The 18,283-nt window shown below is 50.0% G+C and overlaps 1 protein-coding gene and 1 pseudogene across 1 annotated transcript; both read left to right on the top strand.

The window, feature by feature from the left end:
- Window positions 1-547: 547 nt before the first annotated feature.
- HES1 (hes family bHLH transcription factor 1) lies at window positions 548-3,093 on the top strand. The gene is made up of 4 exons (XM_046001486.1): window positions 548-934; window positions 1,071-1,166; window positions 1,423-1,510; window positions 2,168-3,093. The coding sequence occupies exons 1-4, from the start codon at window positions 827-829 to the stop codon at window positions 2,719-2,721; spliced, it is 846 nt and encodes a 281-aa protein (XP_045857442.1). The 5' UTR covers window positions 548-826; the 3' UTR covers window positions 2,722-3,093.
- Window positions 3,094-5,462: 2,369 nt separating this feature from the next.
- LOC123940675 overlaps window positions 5,463-18,283 on the top strand; it is a 133,437-nt pseudogene continuing 120,616 nt past the window's right edge.

The raw sequence follows: 18,283 nt of genomic DNA, 5'->3' as shown, positions 1-18,283 counted from the left end.
TCCTTTTTCTGCATGTAAAAAGTTTTTTTTTTTTTTTTGCGTCCCTTTTCTGATTGCTTTCCATTATCCTCCTTCCCCCAGTATATAGTGTCTGAGCGGGAAATCAGATGTTTCGCTAACTCACACCCTTGCACACGTTCTCCTCTTTTATCCCTGTCCTTCTGTCTTTTTTTTTTTAATTTAAATATATTTCAAATGAACTTCTTATTAGTGTCAAAGCAGCTCTATTACACATGTGAAAGGAAATAAAGAGCAAAGACCCTGGCCCCAAAAGAAGTAAACTAGACTGGGACAAAACCTGCGGAAAAATCCTCTGTAAAGCAAAGCCCAGCAGGAAGAATAGCAAAGGGTTAAAATCCTTTTGATTGACGTTGTAGCCTCCGGTGCCCCGGGCTCAGGCGCGCGCCATTGGCCGCCAGGCCTTGTGCCTGGCGGCCAATGGGGGGGCGCGGTCCACGAGCTGTGCCGCGTGTCTCCTCCTCCCATTGGCTGAAAGTTACTGTGGGAAAGAAAGTTTGGGAAGTTTCACACGAGCCGTTCGCGTGCAGTCCCAGATATATATAGAGGCCGCCAGGGCCTGGGGATCACACAGGATCCGGAGCTGGTGCAGATAACAGTGGAATCCCCGTCTACCTCTCTCCTTGGTCCTGGAATAGCGCTACCGGTCACCAAGTAGCCATAAGATATTATAATAAACCCTCAGCACTTGCTCAGTAGTTTTGTGAAGAGTCTCAAGTGAAAGGGACATAAACAAAACAATTTTTTTGTGTGAAGGACTCCAAAAATAAAATTCTCTAGGGATTAAAAAAAAAAAAAGCAACAGAAAATGCCAGCTGATATAATGGAGAAAAATTCCTCGTCCCCGGTGGCTGCTACCCCAGCCAGTGTCAACACGACACCGGATAAACCAAAGACAGCATCTGAGCACAGAAAGGTAAGGGCAGTACCACTCTCTCTCTGCAGCCCTAAGAAATTAAGTCGGGGTTGGGGGGCTCCCTTCTCCCTTGAAACCCCGGGGTGAAATGGCAGATCCCTTGGGGACTCAGAGCTCTTTTTTTTTTCCCTTACAGTCCTCAAAGCCTATCATGGAGAAAAGACGAAGAGCAAGAATAAATGAAAGTCTGAGCCAGCTGAAAACACTGATTTTGGATGCTCTTAAGAAAGATGTAAGTGGGTAATGCTGCCTTTTTTTTTTTTTAATTAAAAATGAAATACCATTTCTCATGTACAAAACGTGACACCCCCCCTCCCCCAACTGGCGGGATGGTCCCCGCCTGCACTGCGTTCTCTGAGGCCAGAGGGCCGAGCCCCCTCCAGGGTCTGAGGATGTCTGCGCCGCGGCCGGGAGGGGAGGGGGAGGGACCCCAGACTCCGAGGCCGCTGGCGGGGCTCTCACTTTAGTGCCTTGCCTCTTCTGTGCAGAGCTCGCGGCATTCCAAGCTGGAGAAGGCGGACATTCTGGAAATGACAGTGAAGCACCTCCGGAACCTGCAGCGGGCGCAGATGACGGGTGAGGGCGGCTCGCCGCGTCCCTCTCTGCGGGCGTCACCTTCTCCCCGCGGTGATTTCTTCCAGACTTCCGCCCGTGGTTGTGAGAGGCATTCAGCTACATTTTACTGCCTTGGCTCACTCTTGCGTTCCCACGGTCTGGGGCTTATTTATAGCCACAACTCCAAGTTGTTACTGTTCCGGAAAGGGAGGGAGAGAGGTTGTAGCGGCGAGGGTGGTGGGCGGCTTGGCAGTGGGGGAAAGCGGGTGGGGACGAAAAGACTCAGAACCGAGGCGGTTTTGAGCTGCGTGGAGCCTAGGGATCACCTGGTTTAGCACTCCCCGCTTCCCCATTAGAGTAGGGGAAATGAGGTCCGGGTGGCGGGGAAGGGGGGAAGGGCATTGCCCAAGGTCACTACGCGCGCGCGGACGGTGGGGGAAGATGTGAGGCTGAATGGGTTAAAATAGAGCTGCAGGGAATGGAGAGAAACCGTCTCGACTCCGGCTGCCAAGCTAGTGTTGAGAGGTGGAAGGTTTTTCTAAACCACTACCCTACCCCCAACGCCAGTTCCGCGGGCGGGTGGTCAGGGAGGAGCGCCGCGGAGACCTCCCAGGGCGGAGGCGGTGGCCTCGGGGCCAGGGCCACTGGGTGACCCGTCTGTCTCCTTCTGGCCCGCAGCCGCGCTTAGCACAGACCCGAGCGTGCTGGGGAAGTACCGCGCCGGCTTCAGCGAGTGCATGAACGAGGTGACCCGCTTCCTGTCCACGTGCGAGGGCGTTAACACTGAGGTGCGCACCCGGCTGCTCGGCCACCTGGCCAACTGCATGACCCAGATCAACGCCATGACCTACCCCGGGCAGCCGCACCCCGCCTTGCAGGCGCCGCCGCCGCCGCCCCCGCCGGGACCGGGCGGCCCACAGCACGCGCCGTTCGCGCCGCCACCGCCGCTCGTGCCCATCCCCGGGGGCGCGGCGCCCCCTCCCGGCGGCGCGCCCTGCAAGCTGGGCAGCCCGGCTGGAGAGGCTGCTAAGGTGTTTGGCGGTTTCCAGGTGGTGCCGGCTCCGGACGGCCAATTTGCCTTCCTCATCCCCAACGGGGCCTTCGCTCACAGCGGCCCCGTCATCCCAGTCTACACCAGCAACAGCGGGACCTCCGTGGGCCCGAACGCAGTGTCGCCTTCCAGCGGCCCCTCGCTCACGGCGGACTCCATGTGGAGGCCGTGGCGGAACTGAGGGGCTCAGGTCACCCCTCCCCCTAAACTCCCAACCCACCTCTCTTCCTTTGGGACACTCAAAAGGAACTTGGACACTGGGAGAAAAGAGGACTTTTGTGATTAAGTGGTTATTTTGTTGTTTTTTTTTATTTCTAAAAAGTTACTTTTTTGTAGAGAGCTGTATTAAGTGACTGACCATGCACTATATTTGTATATATTTTATATGTTCATATTGGATTGCGCCTTTGTATTATAAAAGTTCAGATGACATTTCGTTTTTTACACGAGATTTCTTTTTTATGTGATGCCAAAGATGTTTGAAAATGCTCTTAAAATATCTTCCTTTTGGGAAGTTTATTTGAGAAAATATAATAAAAGAAAAAAGAATGAAGCCTCCTATGTCTTAGAACTGATTATTTCAGAATATGTTTTTAAAAAAAGGGAAGGCTCTTGGCAGAATGTGGATTACAGGTAATTTTGAAAATTCAGTCACTGGCTCCTTTGTTATTAAAAGTACATTTTTAAAAATCTGTCAAAACTTTTACCAACGCTCCGTGAACTAAATTACACTTAATTTGCAGGAACCCATCTAATATGGCTACTCTGATCAATTTGTGGTCTATCTCTTAAAGGATTTCAAAAAATTTTTTGTTGCAGTTGGGTAAATCATTCAGTCCTGGTTCTCCCACTAGCTCCTTCTGAGGAAGGTTGAACCCAGCGGAAGTCATGAAGTTAATCGAGTAATGCGTGCTCACCTCCCATTAAGGAAGACCCCTGTTGGCACTGCGTCTGTCCAAAGTAAATGGATTCAGGCAGCCTCTAGCCTTCCAGTGTTGGAGCCTGTTTAATTAGTGAATACTAAGGTGCAGCTAGGCATTCCCTTGTACCAGCATCCAAAAGTTTGAAAATGCCTCTCTGCACCCTCTTCAAGCAAGCTGAGAAGGTCAACAGATTCCTTCTGCCAAGGGACAGCTAGTTAGACTCCCAAGTGGAGCCCAAGTCCAGATGATTAACACCAGACATATGTTTTTGATAAGTTTCTGTGCTGGGCTCTAATAGAGAAAGCATGTGGGGGCGGCGCTGGCAGGCACACAGGCCATCTTCCCTTTAATGCAAACAGCAAGCGACCCCTTCGCTTGGTCATGCCCCATTTCCAGGCAAGATGTGGGCTCCAGATAGAAGCAAAAGGGTTGTCTCGGGTTTCAGCTCACATAACCCTCCTTAACAAGTCCTAACTCAAAGCGGACAGCTTTAAACTGTGCCAGGATCTGCAGGGAATTTCTTCCAAATCCCATCACAAAGGCTTGTCAGATTTTGTCAGATTTGGCCAGGTGTTTGACTGCATCCAGGTGTTGGGGAAATGAAAACCACGAGCCCTGCGAGACCAGACACATCAGCCCCGCTGTGGGTCTGGCGGGCGCGCCCTCCTCCCCCACCGCCGGCCAGTACTCCTCCCCGCCCCGACCCCTCCCGCCAGCCTCCTCTCATCCCCCTTCTTTTAGAACGGCTTCTGGGAGGAGAAGGATGAGGCGGGAGAAATCAATCTTTGAAGCCTTCCTAACAAAGATAAAGCCAACGATTTTCTGTCTTGTTTCAAAAGCTTTACCTCTCCCCCGCCTTGCTCTGGCCTTTCCCACAGGCCAGTGTGGAGAGCCGCTCTATCACAGGAATGATCGAGCTAGCAGACAGCACTTTTCTACCGGAATACCTTCGACCCAGCTTCGGACCCAGAGGGAGAGTTTTAAAGATACTTTTTAAAATTTGGCTCCTACTTGTCTCATTATGTGAAAGGAGTCCAATACCCACCCCGGAGAAATACACAAATACATACACATACACTCCTTTTTATGGTACCATTTTTGCATGATTTCCCTCTTGTTTAAACAAACATAAAGCAATTGCTCTGTGAAGACACCCAACACAAGCCTAAATGCTTCATTTGGCAAACCTGTCCCCTGCCTCCCTAGAAGTCCTTAACTGTCCCAGCATAAATAATGGAGGCATCAGGGTCTCATTTTTATAAAAATACCTGTATGTTTTTTAAAAAGGCACGCGCACGCATACACACAGTGCAATCTCTACACCAACTTAAAATTAAATCTCTTTGTCTTTCCGTGTATTAAAAGGAAATGACTGAAAAAGTGAATTTTTATTAACATCAAAAGTACAGAGATCTCTTGGGGGAGGAAAATTTAAGGAAAAGAAGATCTCTTTTGGGGGATGGAGTAATATATTTAAGGAAAAGAGGTAAACATTTGTTCTTTTGATAATCTGAAAATCGGGTTGTCTTTTTTTTCCTGGAATTTGGGTCTAGACTCAGATGAAACATTTGTTTCCGTACAACATGGGGGGAAAGAGTAACATCTTGGGCCCCAATGGTAATTTTCAGGCTCCGGTGCCAGCTACCCCACTAAACTGACTGTGTCACTTTGGATGAGTCATTTCCCTTATCTGGGACATTGCCAAGTCCGTAAAACAAGTGGGTTTATTTCGAAGACCTTGTGTCCTCCTGCACCCAGGCTGTTTCTGGAGTAATTGGTCGGATGGGGAGGGGGTGGGGGACGAAGCTTCAAAGACAACGGCAACCGTGCTCGCTTCGGCAGCACATATACTAAGACAACGGCAACCTTGCCCACCCACCCCCCACCCGGCCTGGCCAAGTTTTACGACCTCGAGGCACACCCGGCGGCCCCTCTCTCCCGCCCGGGGCAGTCCCGATGGTTCCAAGAGATAAGGCCCAGCTCGCAGCTCCTCGTCCGGATGCGGGCGGGCGGCCTCCAACGCAACGCGCATTATCCTCTCAATGGAGACCCTCCAGGGCCCCGGCCCCCTGCGGTCACTGGCAGCATCCGGAGTGGGAAAGGCGCTGAACTGGAAGGAGAGCTCTCCCCGGTGGAGACGCGAGCCTTCTCTAATGAATAAGCGCGACCCCGGGGCGCGCCCCCTCCTCTCGCCCTATTCCACCCCACGTGTTTCTGGAATGGGGACCCAGGGGTTAAACGGGACCCCCTCATCGTCACCACCGTCCCGGGAAACCTGTCATTAAAGTCAATTAACTTTTCCCACACCCCTTGGCCGGTAACAGCCCGCTGCTAGCTTCCTCCCCGTCTCGTAAGTGCAACCAGATGGGCCGCCGAGCTGCCCTCGCCGCGCGCCCGCCAGGGAGGCCCGGGGGTTCCAAGGGAGGCCGCCGGGGCCCGCGGCCCGGGGCGGGAGCAGGCCAGGGCGGCCACGCCGGGCCAGCCCCGGCGGCCCTGCGGCCAAGGTGGTTTGCTTAGCAGGCCTGGCTGCTTTCTGGCAGGAAATGAATAGCTCCCAGATGAGCTCAGGCAACCTGAGAGGTCGTGAGAACGGCGCGAACCCCCGCCTGTGCAGCCGGCAACCTGCCAGGCCGCGGGGGGAGCGGGCGGCGGCGGCGGCGGGAGGCCGGGAGGCCCGGCGGGCGGGCGGGCGGGCGGCGGCAGGGGGAGAGGGAGGAGGGAGCCGCTGACACACGAGCCCGCGCCCGCTCCCGCTGACAGGCAGGCAGCCGCCCGCGCCCGGCCGCCTCCCCCGCTTCCCCCGCCCCGGGCCCCAGCGCCTCCCAAGCAGCAGGCCCCAGCCGCAGAAATGCGGCCGCCCGGCTCCGCCAGGGCCTGGGGGTGGGGCGGCCTGCCAGTGTTTTTCCAGTTCCCCCGGTAGCTCCGGGCCGCATTTAGAAGCCGGGGAAACTGGGCCGAGGCCAGTGTCAGGGCACCCGAGGCCCTGCCAAGCGTCAGGCCAAGCCAGAGCGGGAGTGGGCAGGGAGGGGGTGGAGGAGGGGCGGGGGCCTGGGGGGAAGGGCATCTCAGCCCACACCGGCGTCCCAAAAAAGACAGAGCCGCCCCACAGCAACTCTGAACTACTTAAAAAAAACAAAAACAAAAACAAAAACAAAAAAAACCTCGTTTCTAAGAACCCTGAGCACCTACTAAGCGTCCAGCAGGTCCACCGCAAGAGTTCCGAAGATAGCCGTAACTTCCACCCAGCCCCTAACTCCCAGAGCTTTGGTTTAGCTAGGAAGACAGACAAACATTCAGGTGACTCATCCCAGGTATGATGAGGTAAGCGCCAAAAATGAAGTTTAAACAAAGGGCACCTAAGAACAGAGAGATTAATTCTGATTTGAGAGGAAACCAGGTAAGTTTTTCAGGGAGTTGGCACTTGAGGCTGAGAGCTGAAAGATGAGATCAACAGGAAGGGAAAGGAAGCATAGGAAGGTGAAGGAAGAGGCAGAGATGGGTAAATATTTAGGTCCAGTTTGAGAAATTTCCGGACGTTCACCGTGATAGTCCTATTTAAAATTTCAAATATATAACTTGGCTTAGAGGCCAGAAAAAAGAAGAAAAAAAAAAAAGGAGGACCAAGCTGTCTGCTTCAGTCCTTGGTTTACTGCAGAAGTCCCAGGGTTTAAAGCATAGTGTCTGGCTTCGGGTTGCTTAGGTTGTTAAGACCAAGGCGAATTAAGGTCTCTGAGCCTCTGAGTCTGTAACTTGGGGCTCAGAGGGGTAGTATTTCATAAGGTGGTGAGGATAAAATAAGTAAGTGCACATAAAGCATTTAGAATGGTGCTTGGCACAGGAGACCTCAACGCATGGTCAAAGCCATGCCAGCCAGGGAGGGATGCTCACCAAACGAGGATGCCAACCCTGAACTTTGCCCAGTGACTTCACCAACTGCTTTGAATTGCACTAGGCCCTATGTGAAAGGCCCACTGCTTCTTCCATAGTTTTTGAATTTCACGTACTCATTCAATAATTACTGGGACCCCTGGGTGGCTCAGTTGGTTAAGCTTCTGCGTTGGGCTCAGGTCATGACCCCAGGGTGCTGGGATCGAGCTCTGCATAAGGCTCTCTGCTCAGCAGAAAGCCTGCTTCTCCCTCTCCCACTCTCCCTGCTTGTGTTCTCTGTGTTCTTTCTGCATCTCTCTCTGTCAAGTAAATAAAATCTTTAAAAAATTACTGAATGAGGCAATACGGGAATAAAGGCTGAAGAAAGGCATGAGCTCTACAGCTGCAAAGCTCATGGTGTAGTAGGCGAGACAAACCAGTAAAAAAAATTAATAACAATAATAGTTAGTCTGTGTTAAGTGCCATAAAAGAGGAGTAGTGCACCTCGCTGGTGCAAAAGAAGGAGACATGTCATAGCAGGCAAGTTTTTGGTCCTCCAAATTATGATTAACCTTGGGAATCTGTGTGACCACAGACGCAGCAGGCATGGTATGTAACTAGTCAAATTCCACTGAAGAAAAGCTATTGTCAAATGGTTAATTTGAAGATTAATCCTTTTATGATACTAGTATGTTCCAAATGAGCACAGTCTCTGAGATGTGGTCAAGGAACTGGACACAATTCAAGGAATCCAGGTTCCAAACTGGCCACTATCTGTGAAATGCCGAGTGAGTCCTCTGGAGTCTCTGGGCTTCCATTTCCTCCCTGACAAGGTAGGAAGTTTGGACCGGAAGTCTCTAAAGTCCGTCTCAACTCTGTGGTCTGTGATTCTCTTTCCTCAGCTTGCTTCCATGGGTCTCTACATTTTGACACATGCTCTGTAGCTCTGAGAACCTATATCTGCCATAGTTCAAAACTTTCGACCAAGGTCTGGGATGATTTTACAACCAAGTATTTCCATCCGCAGTGAAAGATAGGGAAGCAGACCCGAATAGATGGGCATTGTAGTTCCACTGTTGGAAGCAAACAGGCCACACGTTAGATTCTGTAGCTGGGCTGTGTTGGTGAGAATCATGTTCACAGCACGGCACATCAAAGGAAGACTGCATCTCCTTGGATTTGCTCACATATCTGCTCCTACGACCCTATCCTTTACTGTAATATCTTGTTATCTTACTGGGAAAACTGAAAAACAAGAGTTAAAAATACCACCACTTTCCTTCTTCATCCTAAAAAATTGCTTCCCGTCCTTCTCATTTGCCCACTTCTTTTCTGAAAAAAAGAACGTGATCTGTTGTTTATCAGGACTCCTTCCATTTAGGAAACATAGTTCCCCAACTGGCTAGAATTTTTCCACTAGTATATTTACTGGATTAAATAAACTTACTGAATTAGTCTCTTTAAACAAGAATGTCAGTCTGAATTAGGGAAAAATCTAAATTTTAAAAATCCAATAGGGAGAGCAGTAAATTTGTAAATACTTGTAGTGAGTCTGAATTCATAGTTTACAAAAGCACTTGCTCTTATAAAACGAATAAAGCCATTTAAAGAACATATTCTCCTAAACCGGTTAAACGTGGCTTTTGCAATATTATTTATAAAATAGGTGACCCTTGAAGAATGCAGGTTTGACCTCTGCAGGTCCCCTTGTATGTGGACTTTTTTTTTCCAGTACATACAGTACAGTACTATAAAATATATTTTCGCTTCCTTATGATTTTCTTCATAACATTTTCTTTTCTCTGGTTTACCATAAGAATACAGTATGTAATACGCATAACATACAAAATATGTGTTAATTAACTGTTTAGGTTATCACTAAGGTTTCCGATCAACACTTTATTAGCAGTTTATTAGGAGATAAACTTTGGGGAGTCAAAAATTATATGCAGATTTGAGGATGGGGAGATCCATGCTACAGTTCCCGCATTGTTCAAAAGCAAACTGTATAAGTCTTTCTTTGGAGTAGGAAAAAGAGCTCTGGGGGCACCTGGGTGGCTCAGTGGATTAAAGCCTCTGCCTTCCGCTCAGCTCATGATCCCAGGGTCCTGGGATCGAGTCCCACATCAGGCTCTCTGCTCGGCAGGGAGCCTGCTTCCACCTCTCTCTCTATCTGCCTGCCTCTCTGCCTACTTGTGATCTCTGCCTGTCAAATAAATAAATAAAATCTTTAAAAAAAGAAAAGAAAAGAAAAAGAGCTCTGATTGCAACCCAAGTAAATAATTGTAGCCTAAATTAATAATAAGACTTTACTGTAACTAGTCTATGTCTGGATATGTTTGAGTTGTAGTCTGCCTTTGGGCAACCAGAGATTGATGCACTTTTTTCCCCCCTTAAAATTGCAAGTATCACTCAATGAGAGCAATGTTATTTAAGGAACACTATTTGTAGCTTACTATTTTATTATTCACAAAAGTGATCTGTTTTCATGTTAAATTCATTTCCCTTATTTACTCACCAGCATGAGACATGACCTTTGTGAGTCCAGCTCACAGAAAACTCCTGCCTAGAGAAACACCGGGGCGGACAAACCCCAGCGCCCAAAATGTCATGTTTCCTGCTGCATAGTTTCTCTTCTATGAGCTTTCCCCCCTTAGCCGTAAAAATCTGTCCTTATGGCATCAAAATATATAACAGGAATACCATTCCTTAACAGGGCCAGGAAAAACAAAAACAAAAACAAAAACAAAAAAACACAGGGCCAGGAGAGGGCAAAGGCAATGTCAAATTAGTTTCAAAATCAGCTGCCATATATGACGTTGAGGAGTCAAAGTTAAGTGGGAAAGTGGTGAGGGCATTTCTTCATTTAAGTGAATGCCCAATAGATATGTGGGCTCAGGGACGGGATACAAAATGTAAAGGAAGTCTTCCCACACCCCAGATTTGTAAAGAACAAATACTCTTGAACATGCAAAATTCTTCTCTCTTGTGTTCTGTTCCATAATTAGGACCCCCTGATTATTTTTATACAAATAGAATCTTTCAAAGGGGCGCCTGGGTGGCTCAGCCATTTAAGCATCTGCCTTCAGCTGGGGTCATGGTCCTGAAGTCCTGAGATTGAGTCCATGTCGGGCTCCCTGGTATGGGAGAAGCAGGGGAGTCGGCTTCTCCCTCTCCCTTTGCTCCTTCCCTGATTGTGCGCATGCGCGCGTGCTCTCTCTTTCTGTCTCCCTCTCTCTCTCTCTCAAATAAATAAATAAAATATTAAAAAACAAACAGAATCTTGCAGAATCACACAGATATTTCCCTTGCAACTCTACATAACAAGGTAGCTGGGGAATTGGCCATTAATGCCTTGCAGAAGAGAGCAAGCCTCAAAAACAAACACCAAACAAAACAAAACCAAAGGGGGAAAAAAAAACTCAAACTAAAGACTCATTTGTGTGCTTTTTGTTTTTTGGGGTTTTTTGGCAGCAAAAAGCTTTATTGTGGTCCATTTGATCCAGGCTCCGGAGAGGGCTCCAGGGTGATTAAAAATCTGCCTAGTGCTTGCAGAGAGATGCTCAGGCACAATCCCTGGGACCAGGGAGAGGCCAGAGGGGCCCCTGGAAGGCTGCTCGGCTGTGGAGGCTCCTAGTTGGGTGGCCACCCATCTACTTGCTGACTCTCACCTCCTCATCTAGGAAGTGGCTCTCCAGGAAGTCACAGAGGTGGGGGCCTGAGCGGGCAGAACCCAGGGCAGGCAGATTCCAAAGGGACCAGCCCAGGCTCTTCTCTGGAACCAGGGAGCCTTCCATGGCATCCAGGCTTTTCCCCCCACTCATCTTGGGATGGCTTCTGCACATCCTAGAAGAGGGCCCTGCCACTGGACTGGTTTTGCACCTGCAAGAGAAGCTCAGTGCCCTAGTGCTTCTCCTGGGCCATGCCCTCCGGAGCCACATCTGTGGTAGTGGAAATAGGAGCTCAGACAGAGGGCGGGGTAGGACCCCACGGATGCATGTTGAGCAGGGCCGACAGCAGCCTCCACCTTAGTGGAATAATTCTCACGAATCTGGGAGATCTGGTGGATCTGTAATAAGGAGCTAAGCTCAAAAGAGGGTGTTGGCCATCCTGGAGGCAGAGGGTGGCCAGGAAGATGGCCCCGAAGGTTGCATCTGGAACAAAGGGCGGAGGGTGGTCGGAGGCTGGTAGAAGGGGCTTCCCTGGGTCTGTTCTGTCCAAACACCAGTAAAGCAAGAGGCAGATCCGTGGGACCACCCCCCATAACCCATGTCCTGCCTCATTCGTGCTATTTTTGTTTTCCTGTTTTGGGGTAGGGGTAGGGGCAAGATGGGGAGGCCGAGGTTGGAGGGGCTGCATAATATATGATCCTCTAGAGAACTCTGAAACTACTTTTGTATGATATGTTTGAGATTTCATTGTCGGTTCAAAACAGCCACAGAAGAGGCATTTTTGAAGCAGTTGAATGCTGGGAGCCTTTCAGAAAGGATAACTTAGGGACCCCTGAATGGCTCAGTGGATTAAGCGTCTGCCTTCGGCTTAAGTCATGATCCTAGGGTCTTGGGATCGAGTTCCGCATCAGGCTCCTTGCTCAGCGGGGAGCCTGCTTCTCTCTCTCTCTGCCTCTGCCTGCCTCTGCCTGCTTGTGCACCCTCTCTCTCTCTGAAAACAAATAAATAAAGTCTTAAAAACAAAAAAGGATAACTTAAAATGTTGCTCTCGCCTCACCAAGTCACAAAGACCTCAGGCCAGAGTCGTATTTAAATACACACTGGTTTAAAAAAGAGAAGTTGCCTTTCCCACAGTCCATCATCTTGAAATCTGGCCATCAGTGTCTAACCTGATGGCAGGCTGAATTCAGCCTCCTCTTTAAAAGCCAGCTTTTAGGGTTAGCCCACAGCTTCCAGCCTGAGGTCCTGGCCTCAGCTCCGTGCTTTCTGTCCTTTGCCGGGACCCCCCTCATCCTCTCCACTGTACTCCCTGGAAACTTGTTCTGTTTTCAGTGGATGCCCCTCTACCCGCAGCCTGGGTGTGAACCCCCTCGTTGTCTGGTTCTCCCTTTGTTGTGAGCCTGCTGGATGAATGATTCTTCATGTCCCCCACCCAGGGCGCCAATAGGCAGGAAGTCGGGTGGGGCGGGGTGAGGAGTGTGCACACCCTGGCTGGGGAATGGGGTCCCGGGAGATTGGGGTTTGTACCTAGGTCAGGGCGCATGGATGCCACGGGCTATGAGTGAGGACACAGTCGGCCTCCCCAGACCCTTGCCAAACCATGGCTCCTCCCTCTTCGGGTGAAGATCTGTCCTTGGTGGCATCCAGTTCTCTTTAATCTCTGTTCCTCCTCATCTCCTGACGTCCCTCAAGCTCGCCTTCACCTGGCTGGTCCTCCTTCCTTTTTCAGAGATGGGCTGTGAAGCCACCCCTTTCCCCTTCATGGAAGGTGTGGTCCACAAAAACATCCGCTTTTATTCCTGACTTTCAACCTCCCTTACCTTATTTTTACTTTTCTCCACAGCCCAGAATCTCCACAGTCTCCACAGAGCCACCTTCAAGCCTGCGGCTCTCTCCACCTGCAACTTCTCTCCCTTCTCACCAGGAAACTCCTGACGTCTCCCTCGTGGCCCCCGCTGTCTCAGTCTTCTCATGGCCACCTTCGTGGCCAGGCTTCTGTGTCCCCCTCTCCACAGAATGCTCTGGCCAGGGCAAAACTCAGTGAACAAGCCATATAGTCACTTTTCTGTCTTCTCCTCTGTCAGCATTCCTGAGGTTTCCACCAGGTGCAAACTCCATCCTTGAAATTCCCTCCTTCCTTAGCCCCTGGGGCACATCTTCCTCCTGACGTCTTCCAACCTGTCTGGCAACTTCTCAACATCCATCATTGGATTCTTTCCTTGGACTCACCCCATTAAGGTCACTGCCCCTGAAACCCCCATTCGTGTCCTGTTTCCCTTGTTGCTTGGCCACCCATGGCAGTGACTGGCATCTGCGCGAAGACTATCAAGTCTGCCATCTCCCATCTAGAATTCTCTCCTGAGCTCCAGACCAGAACCTGCTGCCCACCAGACAGTCAGTATATCTCAAACCCTGTGCCTATGAGATGCCTATCTCTGCCTCCCAGGCTCAACGTGACTTCCTCCGCCCTACCCATCTCCTCCCTGAGTGTCAGGGGTCACCAGGAGTTTTGGGCTTTTGCTTTGCCCTCCTCTAGCCTGAGCTCCTTGCCTTCAGTCGTGCTCCCTCTCCAAACCATCAGCTATATCCCATCATCTATCCCAGCAACCACATCTCTGGGAGAAAACTTCCAGAGGCTTCCAATCCAATCCAATTTCAATTTTCCAATGAAAAACTTGTATGATTTGCTCCCAGCCTATTCACCTGCCTTATTGACCCTAAGGAAGCTGCGTCCTATCCATGCACCACCCACATGCCGGGCTGCTTCGGTGCCCTCCAAGCTCCCTCTGGCTTCTTTCCCTTCACACACGCTGCCCTGTGCTGGGGCGTGCCTCCTCCGCTTCTCCATCTAGGGACCTCCTACTGCACTGGTCCCGCAAGATTTTGCTCTATCTCCCTGCTTCCAGAAGCCCGTCCAGATGCCCTCAGTTCCCTGCCAGGACCCCTTTCCTCCTGCCCCATCCTGGGGCCTCGAACACAGCGCTGATGCTACTGGATTAGAGTGTCTGTTTCTCCGTCTCTCCAACCCAGACTGGGCAAGTTTTTTAGAGGCAGAAACAACATATTTTTCTGTGCTTTCAGCATGTGGCACGTGCCTGCCATCCAGAAGACATCCAGAAAGCTGTATCCCAGCATAGTAAGGGGCTGGGTATTAATAAAAACAACCACCGATATTTGAATAATACTTCAAAGTTCACAAAATGCTTTCATAAACACCGCCTCATTTGATCCCCAAGCAATCCAGGGACGTAAGCAGGACTCAAAGATAGTAGTTGGTTTGGCCCGGAGGCAGCTAGAAAGTAGCAGAGAGGGGTCTCTGGAACTCGCATCTTCTGGCTGGAGCGCTAGCCTTCCCTCATTCTCTGCAGCATTGGAGGGGCCTGAGCCCTGCTCTAATGCCTGTCTCATCGGTTGCCCGAGTACCCCTTCCCTGCTGACTTCCAAGGGAAGCCTACATTCAGTCTCCACGGTCCATCACTTTTGCTACATAAGTAACGTGAACCAATTCAGAGCAGCTGGAAATCTATTCTCCTTAGTCCTGCTTTGCTACCTTAATACACATAACTGAAATCTCTCAGGCACGAGAACTGCAGGTTCATTCCTTCCCCTTGTCTCCCAGTGTCAGAGAATTAATGCAATCAAAGGCAAATTTTTTTTTTCAACAGAAAGATTAATGATCCTCAATACAAATGCATTACCAGGAATTTTTCAGAATCAAAAATTCTATAGAGGGAATGGGAAAGTAAATCTCAAACTTTAAGAAGGAAGAAAAGCCTTCCAATTTTGAAGATCTTATGTGCATGGCTGTTTTGAAATAGAGCCATCCTGTAAAAGGTGAACGAGTCACACTGAGACCCAGAGAAAGCAGAGAGGGAAGACACAGAAGGGTGTAACATGAGATCCCAGAGCACCAGCTATGGATGAGGCCACCCCAGAAAAAATGCTTCTTGCATTTACAGTCTCTGTAAGCTGAATATTCCCTAGCCGTGAAGCAGTTGCTAACTTTCTAGGTACGCTATGTTTGGCTTTTCTCTCCTGCCTGGAACTGCCAGTGGTTTGCATTCGGCTTTGTGGCAGATCAAAATGAGCCTCTCTTACCTGAGGGGTTTCTTTAGAGGAGAAGCTAGTGTTTGTTCGGGTCACCTGCAGCTGGGGGCCCAGAACCCGCAGGGAAGGGCATCCTGCCCGGGATGGGTCACTGGCCGACCGAGCAGCTTCCAGTGGGGGCTGGCTAGGCAATCACTAGGGGTTACCGCATTGCCTATTCTGTGCCAGGCACTGTTCCAGGCACCAGAGTTTCTGCAAGGAAAAAGATAGGGAGGCCATGGCTCTCAGCACACATTCCATTTCCACGTGCAGAAGACAATAAAAAAGAAAAGAAAGAAAGAAACGAAGGAGAGACTCTCAGCTCATGGTAGATACTAAGGGGAAACTAAAACAGGATGCAGGGTAGAAGGGGACTGAAGTGGGGCTAGGGTCTAATTTAGAATGGGTAATCAGGGAAGGCTTCACTGAGGAGGTGACCCCTGAAGCCCTGAAGGTCAGTAAAACAAAAAGCCTAACCCAATTTTGGGGACCCAGTCAGTGAAGACAGAAGATGTTACCCCCGGCCAGCCTGGGCAAGGCTTATGAATGGCTGACCATGGCACCCAGGGCCACAGAGAGGGCTCACACTGCCCCTACCCTGCCCCCCAAGGCAACCTTTGTCTTGGCGTGTCTTCCCTCCTTTCTTGTCTCTTTCCGTCCCTCTTTTTCCTACCTCCAGGCACAGCATTGGACCCCCGTGCGCCTGCTCGCTACACCAGGTATCCACCAAGGCAGGCCTGCCTTCCTCAAAGTTCCTGGGAGACTGTTCATACTGCCCTTGCCTGCCACTCACTCTGGCCATCCTGGTATGATGAATGACAGGAGACCCGAGAAGAACCCCGATGGAGCCACTTCTCCCAGCGGATTCCTTTGTAAAGGATCGAGAAGTCCTCTCTGTAACCCTCTGAGCAAGCCCACCAAAGCCACCCGTTCCTTAACAGTTCCCAGGTCTGTGCACTGCACCCACTCACAGGACGAGGCTGGGAGGGAGCACGCGGGCACTGTCCAAGTGCCTGGGTTAGGGAAGGAGCAGATCAGTGAGGTTTTTCCTTTCCCCATTTTCCAAATATTCTGTAAAGTACATATACTACTTTTATAACCGATGTTTCTATTTTAAGAAAATGAGTCTTGGGCAACAGCTTAGAGAAACTATTTCTCCTTTCTGAATGCCCCTATGCTAATAATCAGGACAGTTCAGCTCATCATTTAATTATCATCTTCTGGAGTCCTGAGTGTCTTTGTTGGGTCTCTCACGGCGAGGCTGGCGCACAGGGACAATCAGATGATTTTCTCCGCATCCCTCTGTTAAGATCAGCCCAGGGAGTGCCTGGCACACTGTGGTTTCTCAGAAAGCATTGCTGGGCTCCTCTGCTTGTACGACAGGATTGACTCAGCCCCGGGGCTTCACCTTGAGGATCGAGGAGAAGCCTCCCCATCTTCCCAGCCTTACCTCAGCCTCTGGCTCCACTCTTCTCCCCAGTTGCGATGAATAATGAGCATCTAAGTTTCTGAATTCAGCTCTCTGGGAGATCAAGATGTCATGACTGCAGTCGAGAGGTGGAGTTTTTTCTCCTTCCCTTGATGCTGGCCCTGTGACCATTCCAATGAGCAGAAGGAAGCAGAGGTATTGCTGTTCCAGGCCTAAGTCTGAAGAAGGGCTGGCAGCCTCCCTCTTGCACACCGGGGAGCCCTGAGCTGCCATTGTGAAAATACAGCTACACTGATGGAGAGAGAGAGCCGAAGAGGGCAGCTGCAGGAGAGGGAGAGACCGCAACACCTCTCCACCTGGAGAGAGAGACAGAGGTCCTGCCATCCCAGCATCCTGGCTGAGGTCAGCCTTCTGGCCATCACCACCAAGGCACAGACGTTCCAGGCAGCCATCTTGGATGTTAAAGCTGGTGGAGTCCTAAGACAACGGCAGCACAGCATGTGGAACAGAAGAGCTGGCCAGCTGAGCCCCATCATCCCATAGGATGACAGTTGTTCTGTTAAGCCTAAAAAGCTGGCCCCAAGGAAAATGAACATGATCTGTGGATAAGGCAGAGATAAATTCGTTGCTTACTGTAGTAAGGGAGAATCCCTAGCAGAGCTTTGTCAGCATCTCTAAGACAGGAGGGAAGGTCAGAATTTATTGATAACTAGAAGCCTGGTCTAAGGCAGTCTTCCCATATGGGGATATAATTAGAATTGGGCAAGAATCACCCGTGACAATCCAAGAATGTTGGAAGCCCAAGGCAGGGATTTCCAGCTGAGCAATTCAGAGGATCTTAGGACATATTGTCTGTCACTATCTCCCTTGAAGAGTGGAAGGGAAATTCCTTTAATGAACAATCGAACCATTTCCCTGGGCAGGAGACTCCTGGAGAACTAGGGTCATACTAACAAAGAGGAATACTAAAGTTCTGCTAATAAAGACAGAGAAAGAGCATGAAGTCAGACTAATTCAGACAGTAAGATATAGCTTCTGTTCTCAGCATCCTGGCCAGCCAGTGTCCATTCTCAAGCCACTAAGTTTAGGGATGGGGTTTTTACACAGCCAATAGCAATTCAGACACTCTCCAAACCTTCCACTTTTCAATGTTTCTGTATTTCTCCATTCATTCCTTCATCCATATTGACTGTATACCCGTTATGTCCCAGGCACTGTGCTAGGCACTGGCGATACAAAAGGGACAAAGACAGGGTCCCTGCCTTCTAGGAGCTTAAATAGCAATCAGGAAGAGATAGGAAAGCATCAAACAAAACAATTAACAAGGTAATCTCCATACAGATGAAGTGTTCTGAGGAAAATTAAAAGGCAAGAGGATAGCATGATATTGCAGAAAGGAGATAAAATTGTTTTAGAAACAGCTGTGGTCAAAAGAAGCGCTCTCAAAAGACGTCTATGCTGATAGCATGTGAATGGTGAAAGGACCCAACAGGTTAAGATCTCCAGAAAGAACATACAGGCAGGGGCACAGCCAAGGCCAAGTCCTCGAGGCAGGGAAGAGCACTAGCATGCTGGGAGACCAGAAAGGCCAACATGCCTGAAACATGCTGACCAAAGGGAGTGTGGCCCACACTGAGGCCAGCAAGACTGGCAGAGGTCAGATCGCAGAGGGCCTTGACAGTCATGGTGAGAAATTTGGGTGTGAATCGAAGGGTAATGGGAAGCCATGGGAGCAGCATTGCCCAAGAGAGATCGCATGCCAGCAGC

Source organism: Meles meles, chromosome 4, assembly GCF_922984935.1.
Source record: "Meles meles chromosome 4, mMelMel3.1 paternal haplotype, whole genome shotgun sequence".
NCBI classification, from domain to species: Eukaryota; Metazoa; Chordata; class Mammalia; order Carnivora; family Mustelidae; genus Meles; species Meles meles.
This window is presented reverse-complemented; position numbering and strand designations above follow the sequence as displayed.

What these genes read in the sequence shown, in the direction of transcription:
- HES1 (XM_046001486.1), top strand. Translation starts at nt 827, where the DNA reads ATGCCAGCTGATATAATGGAGAAAAATTCCTCGTCCCCGGTGGCTGCT. An exon ending in CAGCATCTGAGCACAGAAAG is followed by an intron (nt 935 to 1,070) that starts GTAAGGGCAGTA and finishes TTTCCCTTACAG; the next exon opens with TCCTCAAAGCCTATCATGGA. An exon ending in TGGATGCTCTTAAGAAAGAT is followed by an intron (nt 1,167 to 1,422) that starts GTAAGTGGGTAA and finishes TCTTCTGTGCAG; the next exon opens with AGCTCGCGGCATTCCAAGCT.